We start from the raw sequence: 24,159 nt of genomic DNA, 5'->3' as shown, positions 1-24,159 counted from the left end.
AGCCATGACTCATGGCCCTGTTCTCTGCCCTACTCCCTCCACAGTAGGGTCTCAAGCACAGGCCCAGTGGTGCTAAGCAGGCTGGATGTTGGGTAGAGTCCTTGGGTGAATGAGTCTTGAGCTGAGGGTCCTGGTTGGGGCCTCCCTCCTGGCTGGCTGTGCACCCCCTTGGCCTGGCATTCAAGGCCATCACAGCCATCCCTGCTGGCTTCTCTGCCCCTCCCAGCTTTTCACCTTCTGTGGAGCCCCTCACCACTGCACCCCATTCTTCCTCGCCCTGGCGCCTTCCATAGGTACTAATGCCCAGGACCATCACAGGGCCCAGGGCCATGTCCCCCCCACCCAGCATGTTGTGCTCATGGCACCCTAGGGGCTAGTTAGGACTCTGGGTGTCCAGGGGCCTTCCCAGCAAACTGGGGAGGGAGGGACTGGCACGGATCCAGGCTGGGCTGGGAGGGAAGATGGCAAGGCAGCCACTGGAACTTGTGTCCCCAGGGCCCCCAGGGCCTAGTTTCAGTGCAGCTCCATGCCCATATGTGTGAGATGAGGGTGCTGTCACCCTGTTCCTGGGCAGCCCTGGCCCTGGGCCATGGTAAAGAAGCCTGGGTCCCCCTGTGCATTTGGCCATTAACTCATCCACTCATTGCAGCCTGTCTCTTAGGAAGGCACAGGGGGAGGTGAGAATTTGGTGCTCTGTCAACCTCTTAGACCCCCCCCCCCCATTCCTGCTGAGTCACCTGGCCCCTTGGGACCTCAGCATGTGGCTCTGCTGTTCCCTAGAGCCTCGTTAACCATACCCCACCCTCCCCTCAGTAATTAAAATACTGCTGACACAAGAGCCCTGGGTTCTGTCCCCAGGCCTGTGCAGCCTGGCTGTGTGACCAGGGCTTTGCCTTCTCAGAACCTCACCTGTGAGACTCAGGAGGCCCTAAGATCCCCACCAGTGGATGGCAGGGAGGGCAAGAGGGTGAGAGGCCCCAGAATTGCCACTGTCGATGTGACAGCTGGGAGGGGGGAGGGTGGGCACACAAAGGCTGATGGAGGGGGTGTGACAGGAGCCAGCCTTTGCAGGGGGGAGCACAGGTGCCTGCAGGCCTGCATAGGTGGGTCCCAGCCTGTGGTAGAGGGTCATGGAGAAGACAGGGAGGGAGGGGGTGCCTGGCGACCTGTGGTTCCTGGAGAATTGCAGAGGTGTTTGTTGGGGCAAACAGGCAGGGGTGGTTAGCATGACCCTGAGCCCCAGAGGTCAAGTTCAGTGAGGATCAGGAAGCCAGTGGGTCATGGTGACCCTGGCTGGAGCTTCGTCAGTGGAGGGGTGGGGCTGGATTAGCACCCTCACCAAGGCTGGCTGGTCAGAGCCAGATGGCTGTTGTCCCTTTGAGTAACAAGCAGGGACAGAGCTACTGGTTGGGGGCCACACACAGGTCTGCTTTCTTGTTCCTCCTGGAAACTCCACACAACCCAGCCTGCCAGGGCCCCCCCGCACAGAGGGGCTGACTGAGCCCAGCTCCTCCCCCACCCCTCCATTCCCTTCTGTGTGCCAGGGGCCAGGCCACCTGTGTCTGTGGGAAGCCACAGTCCTGGGCTGTCCCCAGCCTGGCTCTGTGCCTTCAAGCCAGCTTTCCCACCAGACCAGGTGGGCGATTTGCTGCTCATTAACCCAGGGAGGCGAGAACACCCTGGGCTGACTTCTCTGTTGTCACCCTTACACCCTATTGCCACTAAACCCTGGTGGAAACCGAAGTGGGAAGTTTTCTTTCCCAGAGCCCAAGGGCGGTTTAGAGGGCAGGGCTTTGCATGTTGAGGGGCTCTGGTGGCTCAGAGGCGGAGGCAAGCAGCCATGTGACTGTGGCCTCACAGCCCTAGGGAGAGCATCTGGAAACGCAGGTCCCTGGTTCTGCCTCAAGGAGACGGGTGCCTGAGAGCATGGAGGTCTTTATCTTCTGCAGCCAAATGCGCATCAGGTGGAGGCCCACCTGGTTCTCGGCAAAGGAGGATGGGGGGAGGCAGGTGGCAGTTTCTGAAGTCGGGGGGCTCTGAGACAGTGTGAGGGGGGCACACCAGACAGGAGCCCCAGGGGAACAGGACCTCTGGAGGTGGGGGAGGGGAGGTGGGGGGTCAGTCTTGGAGCTGGTCCTGGAGGGGGCCGGGGCTTCTTGGGGGTGTGCTGTTCTCTCCATCTGGCAAGACTGGCTGGGCCTTGGGAGGGTGGGCAAGTGAGGCTGGCTTGCCCGGGGCCTGAACAGAGGTCCTGGGCTCTAGGGAAAGGAAAGCTATGGTGCCTTTCCACCCCTGGAGTGCAGGCCATATGGCGGGGCCTCGGTGGTCTGAGTCAGAGGGTCTGGCTCAGGCCACTGCTCAGAGCACAGCTCTGGACTTGTTTGTCCTGCCTCACGGACCACTGGTGGTCCCTGTGGCTTTGCCTGCATCCCCATCCCCACCCCAACTCCCCTCAGAGCCCAGGACAGGTCTTTGCTGGCTAGGAGATGGTGAGGCCACGGAAGCCAGGGGAGGCCTGAGGGGCTGGTCCCTCAAGTCTGGGAGGTCTTGCCACTGACCCTGAGATGCAGGTGGTCCCTCCTTTAAAGGCAGGGTCAGCGAGAGGAAGTGACTCTCTCTGGTCCCGTTGTGGGAATGGGGCCTCCTCGGGGGCTGGACTCAGACGCACCTTGCCCCTGAACCCCTACTGCCCACCATGTCCTGGAGCTGTGCCCTGGATTTCTGGTGGCTCTGCCTAGCCAGGTGTTCCCTGGGAACTCCCCCTGAGGAGGTGGCTTTGCAAGGGGCAACTCATTACCCAGTAATGACCTTGCCTGACCTCAGCAATGAGCTCATTACCTGGTAATGGCCTTGTTTGTCTGGTCCTGGTGTCAGCAGCCCTGGAATGTCTGGTCTGGAGTGGCTCTGACCAATTTGGGCCAGGGACCCTAGCCTCCCAGCCTGCCCCAGCTGCTGTATGTGCCCTGAGGGTTCTCAGTGCCACATGTCCGGGCTCCCCTGCAGCTATCTGACCTTGGGCAGGAGAGACCTGAACCACTCTGTGCCTTATCCTCCCACCCACAGATGGGGTGGAGTGGGGAGGGCCATCTTGGAAGGACACGCTGCCCATGCAGGGGTCCTCAGGGCCCCTCTTCTCTTGGCAGCTGAGCTGGGATCTCCACATCAAGCCCATCTTCACAACAACTGACCCCTGGGGTGGACCTTCACCTCATTCCTGGTGAAGGGGGCTGGGTCAGTCTGCCCCATCAGGAGCCCTTCCACCTCCTGGAGCTAAAGGTCAACCTCTCTGTCCTCATCTTTTTTTTTTTTTTTTTAGGGCCACAGCAGTATATGGAAGTTCCCAGTCTTCCAGTCTAGGGGTTGAATTGGAGCTACAGCTGCTGGCCTATGCCACAACCACAGCAATACTGGATTAGAGCCATGTCTGTGACCTACACTAAGCTCATGGCCATGCCGGATCCTCAACCCAAGGAGCAAGGCCAGGAATCGAACCCAAATTCTCATGGATCCTCATGATCGATCAATGGATTCTTCATTACTGCTGAACCACGACAGGAGTGAACTCCCTCCCTGACCTCATCTCTGATCTCTCAGCAGCACCTACAGAGCTGGCCATGCCGTTCTGCCCACATCCTCCTGAACACCTCAGAACAGGTCCATCTATGACAGCATGTATCAATACTTTATGGAATGTAGATATTCCACATTTTACTTACCCATTCATCATTTGATGGTCCTTTGGGGTGTTTTCACTTTTTGGTAATTATGAATAACAGTGCTATAAATATTTGTGCATGAGTTTTAGTAAGAACATATGGTTGTTTTTGTTTTTGTTTTTCATTTTTGGCTGTCCCATGGCATATGGTGTTCTCAGGCCAGGGATCAGATCTGAGCCACAGTTGCAACCTGTGATCTTTTAACACACCGTGCCGGGCCAAGGATGGAACCTATGTCCTGGAACTGAAGAGACAGCGCTTCATCCCCGCCACACACATCTCATTGCACCACAGTGGAACTCTAATATTGTATGTTTTTATTTATCTTAGGTATGTATATAGATATGTATATTAAGAAGCGGAGGAGTTCCTGTCGTGGCTCAGCGGTTAACGAATCCGACTAGGAACCATGAGGTTGCGGGTGTGATCCCTGCCCTTGCTCAGTGGGTTAAGAATCCAGCCTTGCCGTGAGCTCTGGTGTAAGTCGCAGATGTGGCTCGGATCCTGTGTTGCTGTGGCTTTGGTGTAGGTCGGTGGCTGTAGCTCTGATTCGACCCCTAGCCTGGGAACCTCCATATGCTGCGGGAGCGGCCCAAGAAATGGCAAAAAGACAAAAAAAAAAAAAGGTGGAATTGTTGGATCATATGGTAACTCTAGAAGCATACCTTGGAGATATTGCTGGTTTGGTTCCAGACCATTGCAGTAAAGTTAATACCACAATAGTCACACAGATTTTTGGTTTCTCAATGCATATAAACGTTATTTGTTTTCACACTATAGTATATTAAGTGTACAATAGCATTCATTATATCTAAAAAATGTACATGCCTTAAAAATAATTTATTACCAAAAAATGCTAACCATTGCCTGAGCACAGCTTACAGCCAAGTGGAATCTGGGCTCCAAGCCAGGAGGGAGGGTGGCAGTGTTAGAGCACTGCGTGAAGGAGGGGTCCACACCTATACCCAACCTCTTTCCACAGCCCCTGGGGGTGGATGGGGCCAAGTCCACCTGGTCTGAGAGTAGGCTGGGACTCTACCACCTCCTCCCCAGGTGCTCAGTTGCAGAAGGGGCAGCAGGGGCAAAATCTGTGGGAAATTCTTTGAGGGCCCACCAACTACCTCTGGTGTCCAGGGTGGGGTGCCTGAGTCATTACTCCAAAAATGGATGTCACCTTGAGGAACTGACAGCATGATCCATGATCCTGGGCACTGCCCTCCCCAAACCCCGCAATTAGACCTACATGCAGCAGTCCAGCACACCCACACAGGAACATCCCCGCCACACACATACCCACCACACAAGAATCACACTCACAGACACAAAGAACACACACTACATACACAGACACATACATATAAACACTGGGACACATACCACATATAACCCCCCCCCGCATACCACACATGAAACACACCACACACACATCACGTACACACACACTACATGTAACAGAGATACTTACCACACATTGACACCATGCCACCCACACATATATAAACACCACACAAACACACCACACATATCCACCACACAAGAATCACACTCAGACACCCAGTATACACACCACACACACATTACATACATAGACACACATCCCCTCCACACACAAACACACACACCACTCAGACATCACACCACACACATATACCACACACGCATCACATACACACACCATACATACCCACCATACAAGAATCACATAAACAGATGCAGTACACACCACACACACATCACATGCCCAGACACACACACACACACACACATCACACACCCCATGGGCCGAGATGTAAGCGCCTTCTGCAGCAATATTGGTACGGGGCGGGGCCAAAGGGCAGAGATTTTGACCCCTTAACTACACTTCCCAGAAGGCTGTGGTATACGCTCGTCCACGTCTGACGTCAGAGCGGCTCCGGCCCCGGCGCCCTCTAGGAACTAGAGTCCGCCCCTGCGTAGCGCAAAGGCTCCCGGGAGTTGTAGTGCGCGCCGAGTCCGCGCAGGCGCCCGTCCCCGCGGCGGCGGCCAGGCGCTCCTTTGTGGCGGCCGCTGTCCTTTTGTGGGAGGCGGGTCGGCTCGGCCGCGCGTGTAGCTTGTCGTCTGTGGGTCTGTCTGTCCGTTCGCCCCGAGCCTGTGTGCCGCCCCCGAGACTCCCGGCTCCGGGCGGCCGAGCCCGAGACCTGGCCGGCCCGCGCGGGCCGGGTGCGCGGGTGACAGGCCGTGGGGCACTCAGGTGATGGGGCGCGAGCGTAGCCCCGGGTCCGGGGCGCCTGCGGAGCCTGCCTGACCCCGACCTTGGGTCGCGGGCTGAACCTGCAGGGCTGCGGCGAGGTGCCCTGAGCCTGGGAGCGGGCCTGTCCCTCTCTCCAGCCCCCGCCAGCGGCGGCCGCCGAGAGAGGGCGCCATGGAGACCCCGGCCCCGGAGCCCCGGGAGACAGGTAGGTTGTGTCGGTGGGCCTGCAGGTTTGCGCTCAGGGGGCGGGCTGGGTTCCTAGACGCGCTACGGGGTCGCGACTCCTGCCTCTTCATTGGGGCATCCCCGCGGAGGAGGAGGAAGGAGCGGCGGTGCTTCTCCTCCGTGACTGGAATGTCTGAGACACTGAGTGGCAGAATTAACCCAGATGTCGCACCACGCTGTGCTGTAGTTCGGATGCTCTCATTTGCGGAGTGGTTCCTGACCTCCCTTGATTCTCCCGGGGCCAGGGCTGCTGGGGCTGTAGCTCAGCCGAGCCGCCCTGACTCATTTCTCCTTTCCAGCTCCGTCCTTTCAGGATCCTGCTCTTCTCCTCAAAGAGATGCCGGAAGATAAATTGGGTCAGGGTATCTTGGACGCCAAGTCCGAGGTGAGTGGCTCTTTTCTTCCTTTGAACATGTTCTTTATGAAGAAATTTGGCATCTTTCTTCCGCCCGAGATCTTCAGTCGTTCAAGGACCTCCCACCCCACCGTGGAGCCTGCTCTCCAGTCTTCAGGAAGCTCTTGGCGTGGGAAGAGAGTATGGGGGACGCTCGGGTGTGCCCTGGAGATGAATGTCTCTTCCAGCCTGATTCAGCCCAGGAGAGGGTCCATTGTCCAGCACTGTGCTGGGAGCTCTGAGTGGTTCTCATGAGATCACCTCACTCATCTTCACTTGCCGGCCCAGGGGATGTTTGTGGCAATTGGTCCTTGTTTGGGGGAGTTTTCTGGGGGTGGAATTAGGTAGGAGAATGTGGAACAGCTGAAGGACTGGGTTGTTGTGCTAGGGTCAGAGACAGGGTAGAGTGTATTTCCCTGTGTGCTTTTCCTCTGTACCCAGCAGCCGACTTGAGGCCTTCAAAGAAAAACCTGGGGGAGTTTCCTGGTTAGGTCTCTGCTTTCACTGCTGCAGCCAGGGTTCAGTCCCTGGTTTAGGAACGGAGATCCCACATTAAGCTTTAAGCCATTGCATGTGTACTACTGTCAAAAAAAAGAAAAGGAAAGGAAACAAGTTTCAGCTTATCTGGAGGCTTAGCAGGGAATTGACTGCAGAGATAGGTGCAAATCCCTCCTTTCACAGACTGGGTTTTTCTTCTCATTTTGTTCCACCTCCTAAACCACCTCCATCCATCATAGTGTTTCGAAAGGTACAGTTGATAAAGACAGTGTGTGGTGGTGAAAGGTCTGGAGGGTTGAGGGTCTTTTGACTTTTTTAGGGTTTGACAATTCTGTTAACCTCCCAGTTGAAAGGTAGAAATGATTGTGAAACTCATGGTGAAGTGTGCCCGGCTTCTGCAATATTAGAACATGCTATATAGTTCTATAAAACGCTTGAGAGACAAGACAAGCACATGTGATACATAATCCTTGATGGATCATAGATCTAAAAAATCTGTCAAAGGTGTTTGGGAAAACAGAAAATTTGAAAATGTATTGTGCCTTAGATCATATTGTATTAATATTTAATTTTGTGGTTGTGATGATGGCATTGTGGTTGTGTAAGGGAATATCCTAGAGTTCCTGAGGTGGCTTAGTGGAAACGAATCCAACTAGTATCCACAAGGATGAGAGTTCGATCCCTGGCCTTGTTCAGTGGGTTAAAGATCCAGTGTTGCCGTGAGCTGTGATAAAGTTCGCAGACATGGCTTGGGTCATTCATTGCTGTGGCTTTGGCATAGGCCAGCAGCTATAGCTCTGGTTAAACCTCTAGCCTGGGAACCTCCATATGCTGTGGGTGCAGCCCTAGAGAAGACAAAAAAATAAAATAAAATAAAATAAAAATAAGGATTCGGCATTGCTGTGAACTGTAGTGTAGGTCACAGATGCCGCTTGGATCCCACATTGGTGTGGCTGTGGTGTAGGCCTGCAGCTATATCTCTGGTTCTATCCCTAGCCTGGGAACTTCCATATGCTGCAGATGTGGCCCTAAAAAGCAAACCACAAACCAACAACAACAACTATATATATATATATATATATATATATATATATATTCACTTAGGAGATATACACTGAAGAATTTAGGGGTAGCAGGCAACATCCTGATATGTACAACTTAACTTCAGATGATTCCAGAAAAAGTGGTATGTATGGGAGTGACAACCTCAGGAAATATTCTCTTGTTCAGAGATGTTGTTCCTAAAATATCAGGTCCTTTGAGTAACTGGTCCTCTCCAGAGTACTCTCTTCTCCCTGCAGTCTTCACACTACGGTCAAAGCTTCTGCTCTCCTGATACAGCCCTTGTGGGCTGTACTGACTCCTGTACGAGTTTCATTTCCACATCTGCCTTTGATACCCACACTCGCCCCCTTTTGCTTTCTCTCCTGCAGAATGAAGATACACCAGACATTGACTTCTCCCAGAGGGTTGGGAATAACCTCCCAGAAAGGCCTGTGTCAGGCTTAGATCCTTTTCTGGTCTTGCCTGTTGACACCCCACACTGAAGCTGTAGCCTCTGACAGCTCTATCTTGCCAGCACTGCGTTCTGATGTCTCTTGACGTTTGTTTCTACCCATTTTCTCCTTTCTGCCAGTGCCATCACCATTATCTTCATTCCTGCATGCCTCAGTTATGGGCGTGCTCTCAGCATATGTCCTTACCCTTCTCATCTTCCTGAAATTTGGTGGGTGTTTTGGATCAGGCTTATCTAGGTATAATTTATACACAGTAAAGTTCTCCAGTTTTATATGTAAGATTTGGTGAGTTTGGCAAGTGTATGCATTTGTGTAACCCGCACCATTATCATGATATAGGATTTCTCCATCGCCTAAAAAGTTCCCTTAAGACCCATCACCATCCATCTTCTCCACATGCCCCTTGGCAACCAACATAAATTTGCCTTTTTAAGAACTTCATGTGGAACAACATGATATGTAGCCTTTTGTTTCTGACTTATTTCACCTAGCATAATGCTTTTGAGTTCACATCTTTATTTGAATCTTCTTCCTGTTCCTTTCGATTGCTGAGTGATATTCTATTTGTTGGGTTTGCTAGGGTTGCCCTAGCGAAGTGCCACAGACTAGGTGGCTCAAACAACAGAAATTTATTGTCTCATAATTCTGGAGGCTGGAAGTCTTAAGATCAAAGTATCAGTAGGATTGGTTTCTTGTGAGCCCCTCCTTGGTTTGTAGATGGCACTTCTCTGTATGTTTGCGTGCTCTCCCCTCTGTACATTTCTGTGTCCAAATTTCCTCTTCTTATAAGGATACTAGTCCTGTAATTTTAGAGCCCATTCTAATGACCTCATTTGCCTTAATTATCTCTCTAAAGGTCCTGTCTTCAAATAGTCACATTCTGAGGTATTGGAGGTGAAGGCTTCAGCATAGAATTTGGAGGGGACACAGTTCAGCACATAAACACCATTGTAAACATACTCCACAATTTGTTTATCCATTCACCAACTGATGGACATTTAAGTTGTTTCCAGGGTTTAGCTGTTACAAATAAACCTGTTATAAATGTTTGAGTACAAAATAGATTTGTGTTTTAATTTCTCTTGAATAAATATCTAAGAGTGGAATTGCTAAGTCATATAGTAAATATATGTTTAATTATTGATTTTATTGATCTTTGCAAAGAACTGTCTTTTGGTTTCATTGATTTTCTCTATTGCTTTTCTGTTCTCTTTTTCATTGATTTCTCATTCTTATTATTTCCTTCCTTCACTTTGGTTTCTTAAGCTTAAAACTTAGGTATTGATTTGACACCTTTCTTCTTTTCTCATGTAGCATTCAAGGCTATAAATTTCCCTTTAGATCCTGCTTTAGCTACATCCCACATGTTTTGCTATGCTGTATTTTCCCTTTTTTCGTTTTAAAAGCTTCTGATTTCCTAATTTCCCCAACTATGTATTATTTAGGAGTATGTTGTTAAATTTTAAATATGCAGAGGATTTTCCAGCTAACTATTAATATTTCTAATTTAATTCTGTTGTAATCAGAGAAGGAATTTTATATAATTTAAATTCTTGGAAATATATGACTCATTTTATTTCTCAGCATGTGGTTTATCTTGGTAAGTGTTCTGTGTGCGTCTGAAAAGAATGTGTATGCTTTTGTTGGCTAGAGTGTTCTATAAATGCCAAGTCAAAATTGAATCATAGTGTTATTCCATTCTTCTGTATCTTTTTTTTTTTTTGCCTTTTTTTAGGGCTGCACCCACAGCATATGGAAGTTCCCAGGCTAGGGGTCAAATCAGACCTACAGATGCCAGCCTATGCCACAGCCACAACCACGCCAGATCCGAGCTGTGTCTGCTGCCTATACCACAGCTCACAGAAATGCCAGATCCTTAACCCATTGAGCAAGGCCAGGGATTGAACCCGAAACCTCATGGTTCCTAGTCAGATTCATTTCCCCTGCATCACGATGGGAACTCCAGTTCTTCTCTGACAGATTTTCTGCTTATGTATTCTATCAATTATTAGAGATTATTGTTGAAATCATCAAGTATAATTGTGGATTTGTCTGTTTCTTTTTTTCTTTTTGGGGCTGTACCCGCAGCACATGGAAGTTCCCCAGCTAGGAGTTGAATCGGAGCTACAGCTGCCAACCTACACCACAGTGACAGCAACATGGGATCCAAACCACGTCTGCGACCTACACCACAGCTTATGGCAACGCCAGATCCCCATCCCACTGAGCAAGGCCAGGGGTTGAACCCTCATCCTCATGGATACTAGTCTGATTCATTTCCACTGCAGGACAATGGAACTCCCTATTTCTTTTTTTAGTTCTGTCAGTTTTTGCTTTGTGTATTTTGAAGCTCTGTGTGTGGGTGCTTCTGTGTTTTTGATTCTTGTGAACTCTTAATGAATAGATAGTGTAGTAATGATCACTACATCATCATGTCATGATTATTATGTAATATCTCTCTTCATCTCTGATGATATCCATTGTTCTGAAATTTTTGTCTAATGTTAATACAACTACCACAACTTTTTTCAATTTAATTTTTATTTTATATTGGAGTATAGTTGATTTACAATGTTTTAGTTTCAGGTGTACAGCAAAGTGATTCAGTTATACATATACCCATAAACATTCTTTTTCAGATTTTCTCCCCATTTAGGTTATTATAGAATATTGAATATAGTTCCCTGTGCTATACAGTAAGTAGGTCCTTGTTGATGCCTCAACTTTCTTTTGATTAGTGTTTGTAGTGTACAGCTATACCACCCTGAACATGCCCCATCTCATCTGATTAGTGTTTGCAGAGTATATCTTTTTCCATCCTTTCACTTTTAATCTCTCTTAGTCTTTGTATTTATTTATTTACTTATTATTTTTTTGGTCTTTTTAAGACCAAAGCATTATATGGAGGGTCCCAGGCTAGAGGTTGAATTGGAGCTGTAGCTGCTGGCCAATGCCACAGCAATGCCAGATCCGAGCTGTGTCTGCGACCTACACCACATCTCACAGCAATGCCGGACCCTTAACCCACTGAGTGAAGCCAGGGATCGAACCTGCATCTTCATGGGTAGTAGTCAGATTCATTTCTGCCGAGCCATGGCAGGAACTCTTAGTCTTTGTATTTAAATTGGATTTCTCTAGCTGGCATATAGTTGGGTCTTATTGACCAAACTTTGACTTTTACATTCAGTTGACAATCCTAATTTTACTGGAATATTTAGACCATTCACATGTAATAGAATTATTGATATGGCTGGATATATATATGCCATTATGCTATTTGTTTTCTATGTCTTACATCTTTTTAAAATTCTATTTGTCCCTTAGCACTTTTCAGGTAAACAAATAGTTTTATGATACTCTTAATTCTTCTGATTTTATTAACTTTTTCTTCCTTTTACTTACTTGAATGGATGCTGAACAGAGTGAATTTTACTTTGTTGAGTGTTGGGTTTAATTCCTTAAATATTTCTGGGATTTGTTCTGGGATGCAGTGAAATTACTTAGTTATCAGATTCCATATAAGGCTTACTTTTAGGTTTTGTTAAGGTGGATCCAAAGAAACCTTTAATCTCAGGCTAATGTTGCTCCACTGCTGAGGCCCTACCCTTCTGGGGATTTTATTATAAGTGTCCTATATGGTAGGAGGAGGATGTTCTACTTTGACTGGTTGGAGCACAGACTATTTCCAGTCCTGTGGGAGGTTTTTTTTTTTTTTTTGCTGTGCACATGCCATGTGAAAATTCCTGGGCTATGAATTGAACCCGCATCATAGCAGCAACTCGAGCAATTGCAGCGACAACACCGGATCCTTAACCCACTGCGCCACAAGAGAACTCCACTGTGAGTTTTAATGATTGTTCTCCATACTTCTCTCTTTTTTTTAACATGTCTCTCATTTTGTTAAAACTTGATTATGAAAATCCACTTAAATAGGTGAACTACTTTAAGTGATTTTTCCATTTTGGATTTGAAGAGAAGGTCAGAAGCTTAGAACCACTTAGAGTAGAATCTAAGAGGTTGGGAGGGATGGCAGAGCCCTCAAAACAGGCGCCACTGGGAGGGAACTGGGGCCTGGTTCGTGCTACCAAACCTGCCCTCCACCTGAGACTTGCACCCCAATGTACAGGAGATGCCAGTGGGCCCAGCAGTCAAGATCCAGAGACCAAGGCTCTGGCTGTGTAGGAAAGGGCCTGTGTCACACCTTTGGCCATAGCCAGCTAATTAGAGACATGGTGAGTGCGGTCTTTCAAGTGTCAGTAAAGCAGAAGCAGAGCGTCCCGGGTGACCAGCTGGTGCGTGCACACCACCCCCTGGTGCCTTAGGCGTAGAAGATGAGCTTGGGGATCTGCCTGCCCTGGACCCCAGTGCCTTTGGTGCTGTCTGAGGAGCACCTTCCTGCACTGCACTTCCTTCATGCCTTCCTGCCCAAAGTAGCTGAGCTCCTGCCGTCCAGGACAGCACTGGCCATGTGGAATGTGTCCTGTTCCACTTGCATGGGGTGTTAAGCCAGATGGAGAGGGTGGTCCTGTAGCCATCAGAGACAAACTTGGTCAAGTTCTGCGCCAGGGCCACCCTCAGCCACTTGAGTTCTGTCTTCACACTGTACTCAACCTTCCCAGAGCTGGAGCCGTACAAGCCCAGCCCCGCAATGAACACCTCCTGTGCACGGCAAACTGGATGCTGTTGCAGTGCCCACGGTAGTGCCACTGGTTGCTGTGGTAGGCACAGGACTGGAAGTGGTGGCACCTCTGGAGGGCGAGGCCTTTCCTCTTGATCAGGGGGAACTCAAGGAGGGGTTTGTTGGCCGCCGTGTACCACAGGAAGATGTCGTGGGTCTCCTCCAGTGTCAGGATGTCTGACTGGGTGGTGCTGTTGGCAGACTCCTCCAGGGTCATGATTGGAATTTGAACAAGATACAAGGCTGGCCCCAAAACGTGCCTCTTGTTGTGGGGGGTGACAGGCAGGCCTTGCCTCTTGCACTCTGCCTCAGCCCAGCTCAGCACCACCTCGAAGACCATGGCCTCCTTGGCGTTGCAGGCTTCCCACATCACAGTGATTTCCTGTGTCTCCCAATCAATCTCCCAGAAGCCCTCCTACCTGAGAGCCATCTCCGCGTATGCCTCAGTGACTTCCCAGCAGCTCTGGGTCAGCTCGGGGTCCTCAAACAGCCATCTCTGGGACAGCAGAATGCAGGTGTTTTTGGCTTCCAGGCTCATCTCCAGAAAGTTGACATGGGCTTTTGCTAACGTGGGGACAGTGTCCTTCTTGGCAGCATAGAGAGTGGCCAGCACCGTGTTGGCTTCCAGATCAGTCTTGACGCTGTCCATGTGCTTTAACAAGATCAGAAAAGCTGCAGGTTCCACATCAGGGATGTGTGTTTCTGATTTGACTCCTGCCAGGTCCCCATAAAATATCGCATAGAAAACAGAGCTACCCATAGCCAGGACATGCTTGTGGGCAGGCACCCTGCAGGCAGTGTCCAGGGACCCCCACAATGAAGTGCACTTTGGCCATGACCTCGTTGTTGAACAGTGCGTTCCTCTTGCACAGGGTGGGATGGAAGGACTGCCAGTTCGGGCTCTCTAAGTTGTTGTCTGGCATGGCTGGAGGTAGGGCAGACAGCGGGGTGCTGGGCCAGCCCTCCCTGCCTGCAGCGGTGGCGTTGCTGTTGGTGATGTCCCATATTCATGGTGGTGGCCACCTCGGCGGGTGTTTAGAGCTCCGCTGCCAATCTTTGCCGGCAGGGCAGCCTCAGTGTGTGGGGGCCGCGCACTGTATGCCCTCACACCACCCTGAGGCCTTGGCTGGCGGCTCTGCAAGCACCAGGAGCACAGTGCAGGTAGGCCAGGGGCAGCAGCATGGGGCTGCTGCAGCTGTGGGCGCACGCTCATGGTGGTGGCCTGCTGGGAGCAGAGGGTGCTGCTCCCTTGGGCCACCCTGCCGGCTGGCCGGCCAGAGCCTCCAGCCTGCCCGCACCTGCTCTGCCGCGCCCTCCATACTTCTTTCTGGTGTTTCTCTTCCTGGTTTGGGGGTCATTTCCTCCCAGGCACACACCGCCAGCCCTCAGTCCATCTTGAGGAGATCCAGAGTTCCAAGTTGTACAGCTCCCCCTGCTCTGGCATATTGCTCTGAAAATTCTAGTCTCCTGGTCTCCCCACACTTTGTCTCCTCAACTTTTTGAATCACAAGCTCTGTCTGGATTCCCACTCCCCACACGACAAACTGGGAGCTGATTCCACATGGGAAGGTAAGTCTATTGTTGGGCTTAGTTTGTTCTCAGGAGTCTTTGTTCCCTGAGTTGTTTTTCTTGTCTAGTGTCTGGAAATTGACCATTGTTTCACATGTCTTACCCAGTTAACTAGTTTTTCGACATAAGAGGGCAAATCTGGTCCCTGTGTGCCTGGAAGGAGAACATGAAACCCAGTTTTTACCAGGCTGCTTCTTCACCACCTGGCTCATGCTCAGAACCTGTTCATCTCTCATCCTCCTGTGTTCCCTCCAACCTGCCTGGTACAGAATACAGACACTGTTACCTTGGGATAGATATCTTCATAGTCTGGCCACAGTGGTGCCTCCTCTGTTCTGGTTCCCCTCATCCGCAGTGCCCCCCCCCCACTTCCTATTCCTCTTTGACCTCAGCTCACTTCACTGCTGAGCCCCACTCACCCAACTGCTTCTGTGCCTACCCCCAGCCCATGATCTACCCTTCTTCTAATGCCTGAAACCATATGCATCCCCATTATGACTCCGTGGCCTGGACTGTTTGTTCTCATCTTGTGAGACAGGGGCTGGGTCTGGAACCTCTGAGTGTGCCCAGCTGGAGGGGTGGGAGATGGTCATGTCCATGTGGATACTGGGCCTTTCCCTTGGTGTCCAAGGCTAGCAAGCTCTTAATCCATTTCATTGTCTTCTCAACCATAGAGGCCTCACTGTTACCCTTCATTCTATAGTTGGAGAAACTTAGGCTCAAGGAAGCTGGCCAGACCAGAGTGGCAAGGCTTAATTAATCCCTGCTCTGTTTTGATTTTCCTTCTTCACCAGGAACTATGTATTTTTTAAATTTACAAAACCAGTGTTTGCTATATAGCAAGTTACACACGCAGCATAGTCTGTTAATCTACTCTTCCCACATGTATCATCTCACCTCCCTGAGTTAGCCAGTATCCTCAGTTTTGACATTTATTCTTCTACATCTGTCTCCCTGTTCACATGAGCAAACTCAAACATGTAGACATGGGGCTTAAGTGCAGTGAATCACTGCACATTCCAGGACTTCCCTTTGTTTTTATTGAGGTAGGATTCTGAGGCCATGAATTCCACCCTTTTCCACAGGGAACTATATTCATTATCCTGTAATAAACCATAATGTAAAAGACTATGGAAAAACATACGTGTGTGTGTGTATATATATATATATATATATATATATAAATGCATGTTTATGTATAATGTATATATTATATATAATTGAGTCATTTTGCTAGAAGAGCAGAAATTAACACAACATTGTAATTCGATTATAACTTGAATAAAATTTTGTTTAAAAATCACCCTTTTGGAGTTCCCGTTGTGGCGCAGTGAAAACGAATCCAACTAGGAACCATAAGGCCATGGGTGCAGCCCTAAAAAGCAAAACAAAACAAAACAAAACAAAAAAACCCCCAAAAATACCCTTTTCAAGGGTTCACTTCATTGTGTTTTCGTATATTCACAAAGTAATACAATCATCACACAATTTTGAATTTTTTATTGAAGTTAGTTGATTTTAATTGTTGTGTTTCAGGTATACAGCAAAGTGATTCAGTTATACATACACATACATGTATTTCTTTTTCTCACATATATTTCTTTTTCAGATTATTTTCCCTTATAAGGTTTTTTTGTTTGTTTGTTTGTTTGTTTGTTTTGTCTTTTTGCCATTTCTTGGGCCGTTCCTGCGGCATATGGAGGTTCCCAGGCTAAGGGTCTAATAGGAGCTCTAGTCACCAGCCTACACCAGAGCCACAGCAACGCGGGATCCGAGCCGAGTCTGCAACCTACACCACAGCTCACGGCAAAACCAGATCCTTAACCCCCTGAGCAAGGCCAGGTGTCGAACCCACAACCTCATGGTTCCTAGTTGGATTCGTTAACCACTGCGCCACAAGGGGAACTCCCCCTTATAAGTTATTATAAAATATTAAGGTATAGTTCCTTGTGCTATAAAGTAGGGCCTTGTTGATATATATGTTAATTCCAAACTCCTAATCTATCCTTTCTCCTTTAGGAAACATAAATTTGTTTTCAAAGGTTGCGAGTCTGTTTCTTTTTGTAAATAAGGTCATTTGTATCTTTTTTTAGATTCCACATATAAATGGTAGCATATGATATTTGTCTTTCTTTGACTTACTTAGAAGAATAATCTCTGAGTCCATCCATGTTGCTGCAAATGGCATTATTTAGTTCTTATTTATGGCTGAGTAATATTCCATTGTATGTATGTATTACATCTTCTTTATCCATTCATCTATTGAAATTTAGGTTGCTTCCATATCTCAGTATTGTAAATAATGCTGCAGTGAACATTGGGGTGCAAAAAAATGTGTCTTTTTGAATTATGGTGTTCTCCAGATATATGCCAAGGAGTAGGATTGTTGGATCATATGGTAGTTCAATTTTTAGGTTTTTTTTCTTTTTCCTTTTTTTTAAGGGCCGCACCTGCAGCATATGGAAGTTTCCAGGCTAGGGGTCTACAGCTGCTGGCCTGCATCACAGCCACAGCAACATCAGATCCAAGCCATGTCTGTGACGTACACCACAGCTCATGGCAAGGCTGGATCCTTAACCCACTGAGCAAGGCCAGGGATCGAACCTGCAACCTCGTGGTTCCTAGTCAGATTCATTTCTGCTGCGCCATAGAAGCGATACCAACTTAAATTCCCACCAACAGTGCAGGAGGGTTCCCTTTTCCCCACACCCTCTCCAGCATTGTTTGTAGACTTTTTTTTTTTTCCAGGCCCACACCTTCTGCATATGAAAGTTCCCAGGCTAGGGTTCAAATCAGAGCTGCAGCTGCTGGCCTACACCTACACCACAGCAATGCCAAATCCAAGCTGTGTTGGCAACCTACACCACAGCTCACGTCAATGCCAGATCCTTAACCCACTGAGCAGGGCCAGGGATTGAACCTGCATCCTCATGGATACTAGTCGAGTTTCTTACTGATTGGAACTCCCTTGAGGGTTGTCTTTTGTTTTGTTTATGGTTTCCTTTGTTGTGCAGAAGCTTTTAAGTTTAATTAGGTCTCATTTATTTTTGTTTTTATATTCATTGCTCTGGGTGGTGGGTCCAAAAAGATTGCTGTGATTTATGTCAGAGAGCATTCTGCCTATGCTTTCTTCTATGAGTTTTATGGTATCCAGTCTTACAGTTAGGTCTTTAATCCATTTTGAGTTTATTTTTATGTCTGGTGTTAGAGAAGCTTCTAATTACATTCTTTGACATGTAGCTTTCCAGTTTTCCCAGTACAGTTTATTGAAGAGACTGACTTTTCTCCATTGTATATTATTGCCTTTGTAGTAGAATAAATAACCATAGTAGGAGCATTGGTTTATTTCTGGGCTTTCTTGCCTGTTCATTGATCCATATTTTTGGTTTTGTGCCATTACCATAGTGTTTAGATGACTGTAGCTTTGAGGTATAGTCTGAAGTCAGGGAGCCTAATTCTTCCAGATCCATTTTTTTTTTTCCTCAGTATTGCTTTTGTTATTTGGGATCTTTTGTGTTTACATGCAAATTAAAAAAAATTTTTTTTTCTAGTTCTGTAAAAATGTCATAGGGTTGCATTGAATCTGTAGATTGCATAGACAGATTGCCTTGGGTAACATTTTGACAATACTGATTCTTCCAATCCAAAAGCATGGTATATCTTTACATCTGTTTGTATCATTTTCAATTTCTCTCTTTTGGGGGGTGGGGGCACGGCCTGGGATGTGGCGCAGGGATCAGACCTGAGCCACAGTGATGACAATGCCAAATCCTTAACTGCTTGGCCACCAGGGAACTCCCTCATCTTCCGTTTCTTTCATCAACATCTTATAGTTTTCAGCATGTCTTTTGCATCCTTAGGTAGGTTTATTCCAAGGTATTTTTATTCCTTTTACTGTGATGTTGAATGAGAATTTCCTTAATTTGTCTTTCTGATCTTTTGTTGTTAGTGTATAAAAATGTGAGATTGTGTATTAATTTTGTGCCCTCTGGGGCTTTACCTAATTCAGTGATGAGTGCTAGTAGTTTTCTGGTAGTGTCTTTAGGATTTTCTCTTTGTAGTATCATGTCATCAGCAAACAGTGACCATTTTACTAATTCTTTTCCAATTTGGATTCCTTTTATTTCTTTTCTTCTCTGATTCCTGTGGCTAGGATTTCCAGAACAATGTTGCATAAAAGTGGCAAGAGTAGACATCCTTGTCTTGTTATTGAGCTTAGAAGAAATGGTTTCAGGTTTTTGCCATTGAGTATAATATTGACTGTGGGTTTGTCATATACAGCATTTATTACTTTGAGGTGTGGTCCCTCTGTGCCCACTTTCTGGAGAGTTTTTTATCATAAATGGACATTAAATTTTGTCAAAACCTTTTTCTGCATTTATTGAGAGAATCATATGGTTTTTATTCTGTTTGTTAATGTGGTGTATCACACTGATTGATATGCACATACTGAAAAATCTTTGCATCTCCGGGATAAATCCCACATGATCATGATATATGATTCTTTTAATGTATTGGTGGATTTGATTTGCTAGTATTTTGTTGAGGGTTTTTACATCTATGTTCTTCAGTGATACTGGCCTGTAATTTTCTTTTTTGTGTGTGATATTTTTGGTTTTGGTTTCAGGGTGCTTGTGGCCTCATAGAATGAATTCAAAAATGTTCTTTCCTCTGCAATTTCTTGGAATAGTTTAAGAAGGATAGGTGTTAACTCTTCTCTAAATGTTTGGTAGAAATTGCCTGTGAATCAGTCTGGTTCTGGACTTTTGTTTGTTGCAAGTTTTAAATCACATATTCAACTTAAGTACTTCTAATTGGTTTGTTCATATTTTCTGTATCTTCTTGGTTCGGTCATGGAAGGTTGTACCTTTCGAGGAACTTATGAATTTCTTTTAGGCTGTCCATTTTATTGGCATATAACTGCTTGTAGTAGTCACTTATGATTCTTTGTATTTCTGTGGTGCTGGGTGTAACTTTTTCATGCCTAATTCATTTCTTATTTTATTGATTTTGCCCCCCCCCCTTTTTGATGAGTCTGGCTAAATTTTATCTTTTTCAAAGAACTAGCTTTTTTTTTTTTAAACATTTTATTTTCCTTTTTAGGGCCACACCTGTGGCATATGGACGTTCCCATCCAAGGGGTCAAGTTAGAGCTGCAGCTGCTGGCCATAGCCACAGCAATGCCAGATCTGAGCCACATCTATGATCTACACCACAGCTTGCAACAATGCCAGATCCTTAACCTACTGAGCAAAGCCAGGGATCAAATCGTTATCGTCATGGATACTAGTCAGCTTTGTAACCCACTGAGCCACAGCAAGAACTTCTCAAAGAATCAGCTTTTAGTTTCATCTTTCCTATTGTTTTCTTAGTCTCTACTTTATTTTTGCTGTATTTTTATTTCCTTCTACTTTCCTTTTTGAGATTCTTATTTCCTAACATAAGCTTGTGTCACTATAAACTTCCCTCTTAGAACTGCTTTTGCTGTGTCACAAAGTTTTTGGTTCATCATGTTTTCATTTGTCTCTGGATATTTTTTAATTCATTTGAAGTTAAGAGATCAGCAACTTAAAACAATCATGTGTATACATAGACTGCTATATCAAAACCTCATGGTAACTGCAAACCAAAAAATTTTTTTGATTCAATGAACTTTGTTATATTTATAGTTGTACAACCATCATCACAATCTAATTTTAAACATTTCAATCCCAAGCCCCTGGCTCTTCCCCCCTGCCCCCGGCAAAACCTGTCTCTTTTGGTAACCATAAGTTTTTCAAAATCCATGAATTCAACTCTTCCTATCCTGTACCACTAATCCATATTTCTGTTTTTGTACCAGAACCAGTGTTTTGATGATTGTAGCTTTGTAGTATAGACTAAAGTCAGGGTGCCTAAGTTCTCAAGCTCCATTTTTCTCAGGATTGCTTTGGTTATTCTGTGTCTTCTTTGTTTCCACAATATTCTGTCCAAAAGCAGAACATTCTTCTTAAGTACACGCAGAACATTCTTCTTAAGTACACACAGAACATGCTCTAGGGTAGATCACATTCTGAGCCATTCACATCAAGCCTTGGTAATTTAAGAAAATTGAAATCATATCAGCCGTCTTTTCCCAACTGCAATGCTATTAGACTAGAAATCAACAACAAGAAAAAACTGCCAGAAAGACAAAAAAAATACATGGAGACTAAACAACATGCTACTATACAACCAGTGGATCGCCAAAGAACTCAAAGGGGAAATTAAAAAATACAGATGATAATGAAGACTCAATCATCCAAAAACTGTGGGATTCAACAAAAGCAGTTCTAAGAGGGAACTATGAAGTAGTACAAGCCTATCTCAGGAAACAAGAAATAACCCAAACAACCTAACTTTACATGTAAAACAACTAGAGAAAAACAAAACACAAAGTTAGCAGAAGGAAAGAAATCAGAGATCACAGCAGAAATAACTGAAATAGAAATGAAGAAAACAATAGAGAAGATCAGTGAAACTGAAAGCTGGTTCTTTGAAAAGAGCCACAAAATTGATAAACCCGTAGACTCATCAAGAAAAAAAAGAGAAAGGACTCAATAAAATTAGAAATGAAAAAAGTTACGGAGTTCTCGTTGTGGCTTAGCGGTTAACAAACCTGACTAGCATCCATGAGGATGCGGGTTTGATCCCTGGCCTCACTCGGTGGGTTAAGGATCCGGTGTTGCTGTGTGCTGTGGTGTAGGTTGCAGATAAGGCTCGGAACCAGTGTTGCTGTGGCTCTTGTGTAGGACCATGGCTAGAGCTCCAATTGGACCCCTAACATGGGAACCTCCATATGCCATGGGTGCGGCCCTAAAAAGACAAAAAAGAAAAAGAAAAAAAGACAGAACTTACAACAGAAGTCACAGAAATACAAAGGATTATAAGACACTACTACCAGCAACTGTATACCAATGATATGGACAACCTAAAAGAAATTGACAAATTCTTAGAAAAGTACAATCTTCCAAGACTAAGCCAGGAAGAAATAGAGAAGATGAATGGACCAATCACAAGTACTGAAATTGAAACTGTGATTTTAAAACTTCCAACAAACAAAAGAACTGGACCAGATGGCTTCACAGGTGAATTCTATCAAACATTTAGATAAGAGTTAACACCTATCCTGAAACTCTACCCAAAAATTGCAGAGGAAGAAGCACTCCAGACTCATTCTATGAGGCCACCATCACCCTGATACCTAATCTAGACAAAGATATCACACACAAAAAGAAAATTACAGGCCACTATCACTCATGAGCATAGACGCTAAAATCCCCAACAAAATACTAGCAAACTGAATCCAACAGTTCATTAAAAGGATCATACACCTTGTTCAAGTGGGATTTATCCTAGGGATGCAATGATTTTTCAGTATCTGCATATCAATCGTTATGATATACCACATCAACAAATTGAGATGATCATATGGTTTTTAATCTTCAATACATGCAGAAAAAGCTTTTAACAAAATTCAATACCCATTTCTGATTAAAAAACCCTCCACATAGTGGGAAAAGAGGGAATCTACTTCAACATAATAAAGGCCATATAAGACAAACCCACAGCTAACATCATTCTTAATGTTGATGGTGAAAAGCTGAAAGAATCCAGAGACAAGACAAGGATGTCCCCTTTGCTACTTTTATTCAACATAGTTTTGGAAGTCCCAGCCACAGCAGTCAAAGAAAAAGAAATGAAAATGATCTGAATTGGAAAGTAAGAAGTAAAACTATGGACTTTTTGCAGATGCCATGATACTATACATAGAAAATCCTGGAGTTCCTATTGTGGCTCAGTGGTAATGAACCTCAGTAGAATATGTGAGGATGTGGGTTTGAGCCCTGGCCTCGCTCAGGGGGTTATGAATCCAGCATTGCCCTGAGCTGTAGTGTAAGTCCTGTACACAGCTGGGATTTTGAATTACTGTGGCCGTGGCATAGGTCAGCAACTGCAGCTCCAATTCGACCCCTAGCCTGGGAGCTTCCATATGCTGCACATACTGCCCTAAAAAGAAAAAATCCCAGTGGCACTACCATAAAACTGTTAGAGCTCATCAATGAATTTGGTGAAGTTGAAGGATACAATATTAATACACAGAAATCAACTGCATTTCTATATACTAACAATGAAAGATCAGAAATTATTGAATCACATTTACCATTGCATCAAACCTACCTACCTAAAGAGACAAAAGACCTCTACTATAAAAGTATAAGAAACTGATGAAAGAAATCAAAGATAACACAAACGATGGAAACATATTCCATGCTCTCAGATTGGAAGAGTCAATATTGTCAAAATGACTATACCACCCAAGGCAATCTACAGATTCAGTGCAATCCCTCTCAAATTACCAATGGCATTTTTCATAGAACTAGAACAAAATATTTTAAAACTTGTGGGGAAACAGCAAAGACTCCAAATAGCCAAAGCTATCTTGAGAAAGAAATGGAGCTAGAGGAATCAGGCTCCCTGACTTCAGACTATACTACAAAGCTACAGTCATCAAAACACTATGGTATTGGCACAAGCGCAAATATAGATCAATGGAACAGGATATGACATAAATCGCAGCAATATCTTCTCAGATCCTCCTCCTAGAGTAATGAAAATAAAAAAATTAAAACCTAATTAAACATAAAAGTTTTTGCACAGCAAAGGTGATCATAAACAAAATGTAAATACAACCCACAAAATGAGAGAAAATATTTTCAAATGAAGCAACTGGCAAGGAATTAATCTCTAAAATATGCAAATACCCTGTGCAGCTCATTGTCACAAAAACAAGCAACTTCCATCAATAAATGGGCAGAAGATCTAAACAGACATTTCTCCAAAGACAACATACAGATGGCCAGAAAACACATGAAGAGATGTTCAACATCACTAATTATTAGAGAACTGCAAATCAAAACTACTGTGAGGTACTACCTTATACCAGGCAGAATGTCCATCATCAAAAAGCCTGTAGAGGAGGAGTTCCCATTGTGGCTCAGTGGTAATGAACCTGACTAGTATCCATGAGGACATGGGTTTGATACCTAGGCTCTCTCAGTGGGGTAAGGATCTGGCATTGTCTTTTCCCCTGAGCTGTGGGGTAGGTTACATGTACAGCTAAGATCCCATGTTGCTGTGGCTCAGGCATAGGCTGACAGCTGCAGCTCCGATTCAGTCTCTAGCTTAGGAACTTCCATATCCCATGTGCAGCCATTTAAAAAAAAAAGACAAAAGAAAATCTATAAACAATAAATACTAGAGAGAGTGCAGAGAAAAGGGAACCCACTTACACTGTTGGTGGGAATGTAAAT

The 24,159-nt window shown here is 45.8% G+C and overlaps 1 protein-coding gene and 1 pseudogene across 1 annotated transcript in view; one reads left to right on the top strand and one right to left on the bottom strand.

The window, feature by feature from the left end:
- Positions 1-5,466: 5,466 nt before the first annotated feature.
- ZNF74 (zinc finger protein 74) overlaps positions 5,467-24,159 on the top strand; it is a 29,467-nt gene continuing 10,774 nt past the window's right edge. Inside the window, exons 1-2 of the mRNA XM_047760973.1 lie at positions 5,467-6,151; positions 6,471-6,556. Of these exons, the coding sequence (XP_047616929.1) occupies positions 6,118-6,151; positions 6,471-6,556 (120 nt within the window). The 5' untranslated portion in view covers positions 5,467-6,117. The remainder of the gene's footprint in view (positions 6,152-6,470; positions 6,557-24,159) is intronic.
- Positions 12,899-15,063, bottom strand: LOC125116187 (BTB/POZ domain-containing protein 6-like; annotated as a pseudogene).

This window comes from Phacochoerus africanus, chromosome 15 (assembly GCF_016906955.1).
Source record: "Phacochoerus africanus isolate WHEZ1 chromosome 15, ROS_Pafr_v1, whole genome shotgun sequence".
NCBI classification, from domain to species: Eukaryota; Metazoa; Chordata; class Mammalia; order Artiodactyla; family Suidae; genus Phacochoerus; species Phacochoerus africanus.
Note: the sequence above shows the minus strand (reverse complement) of the source record. Positions and strands in the feature narration are given on the sequence as shown.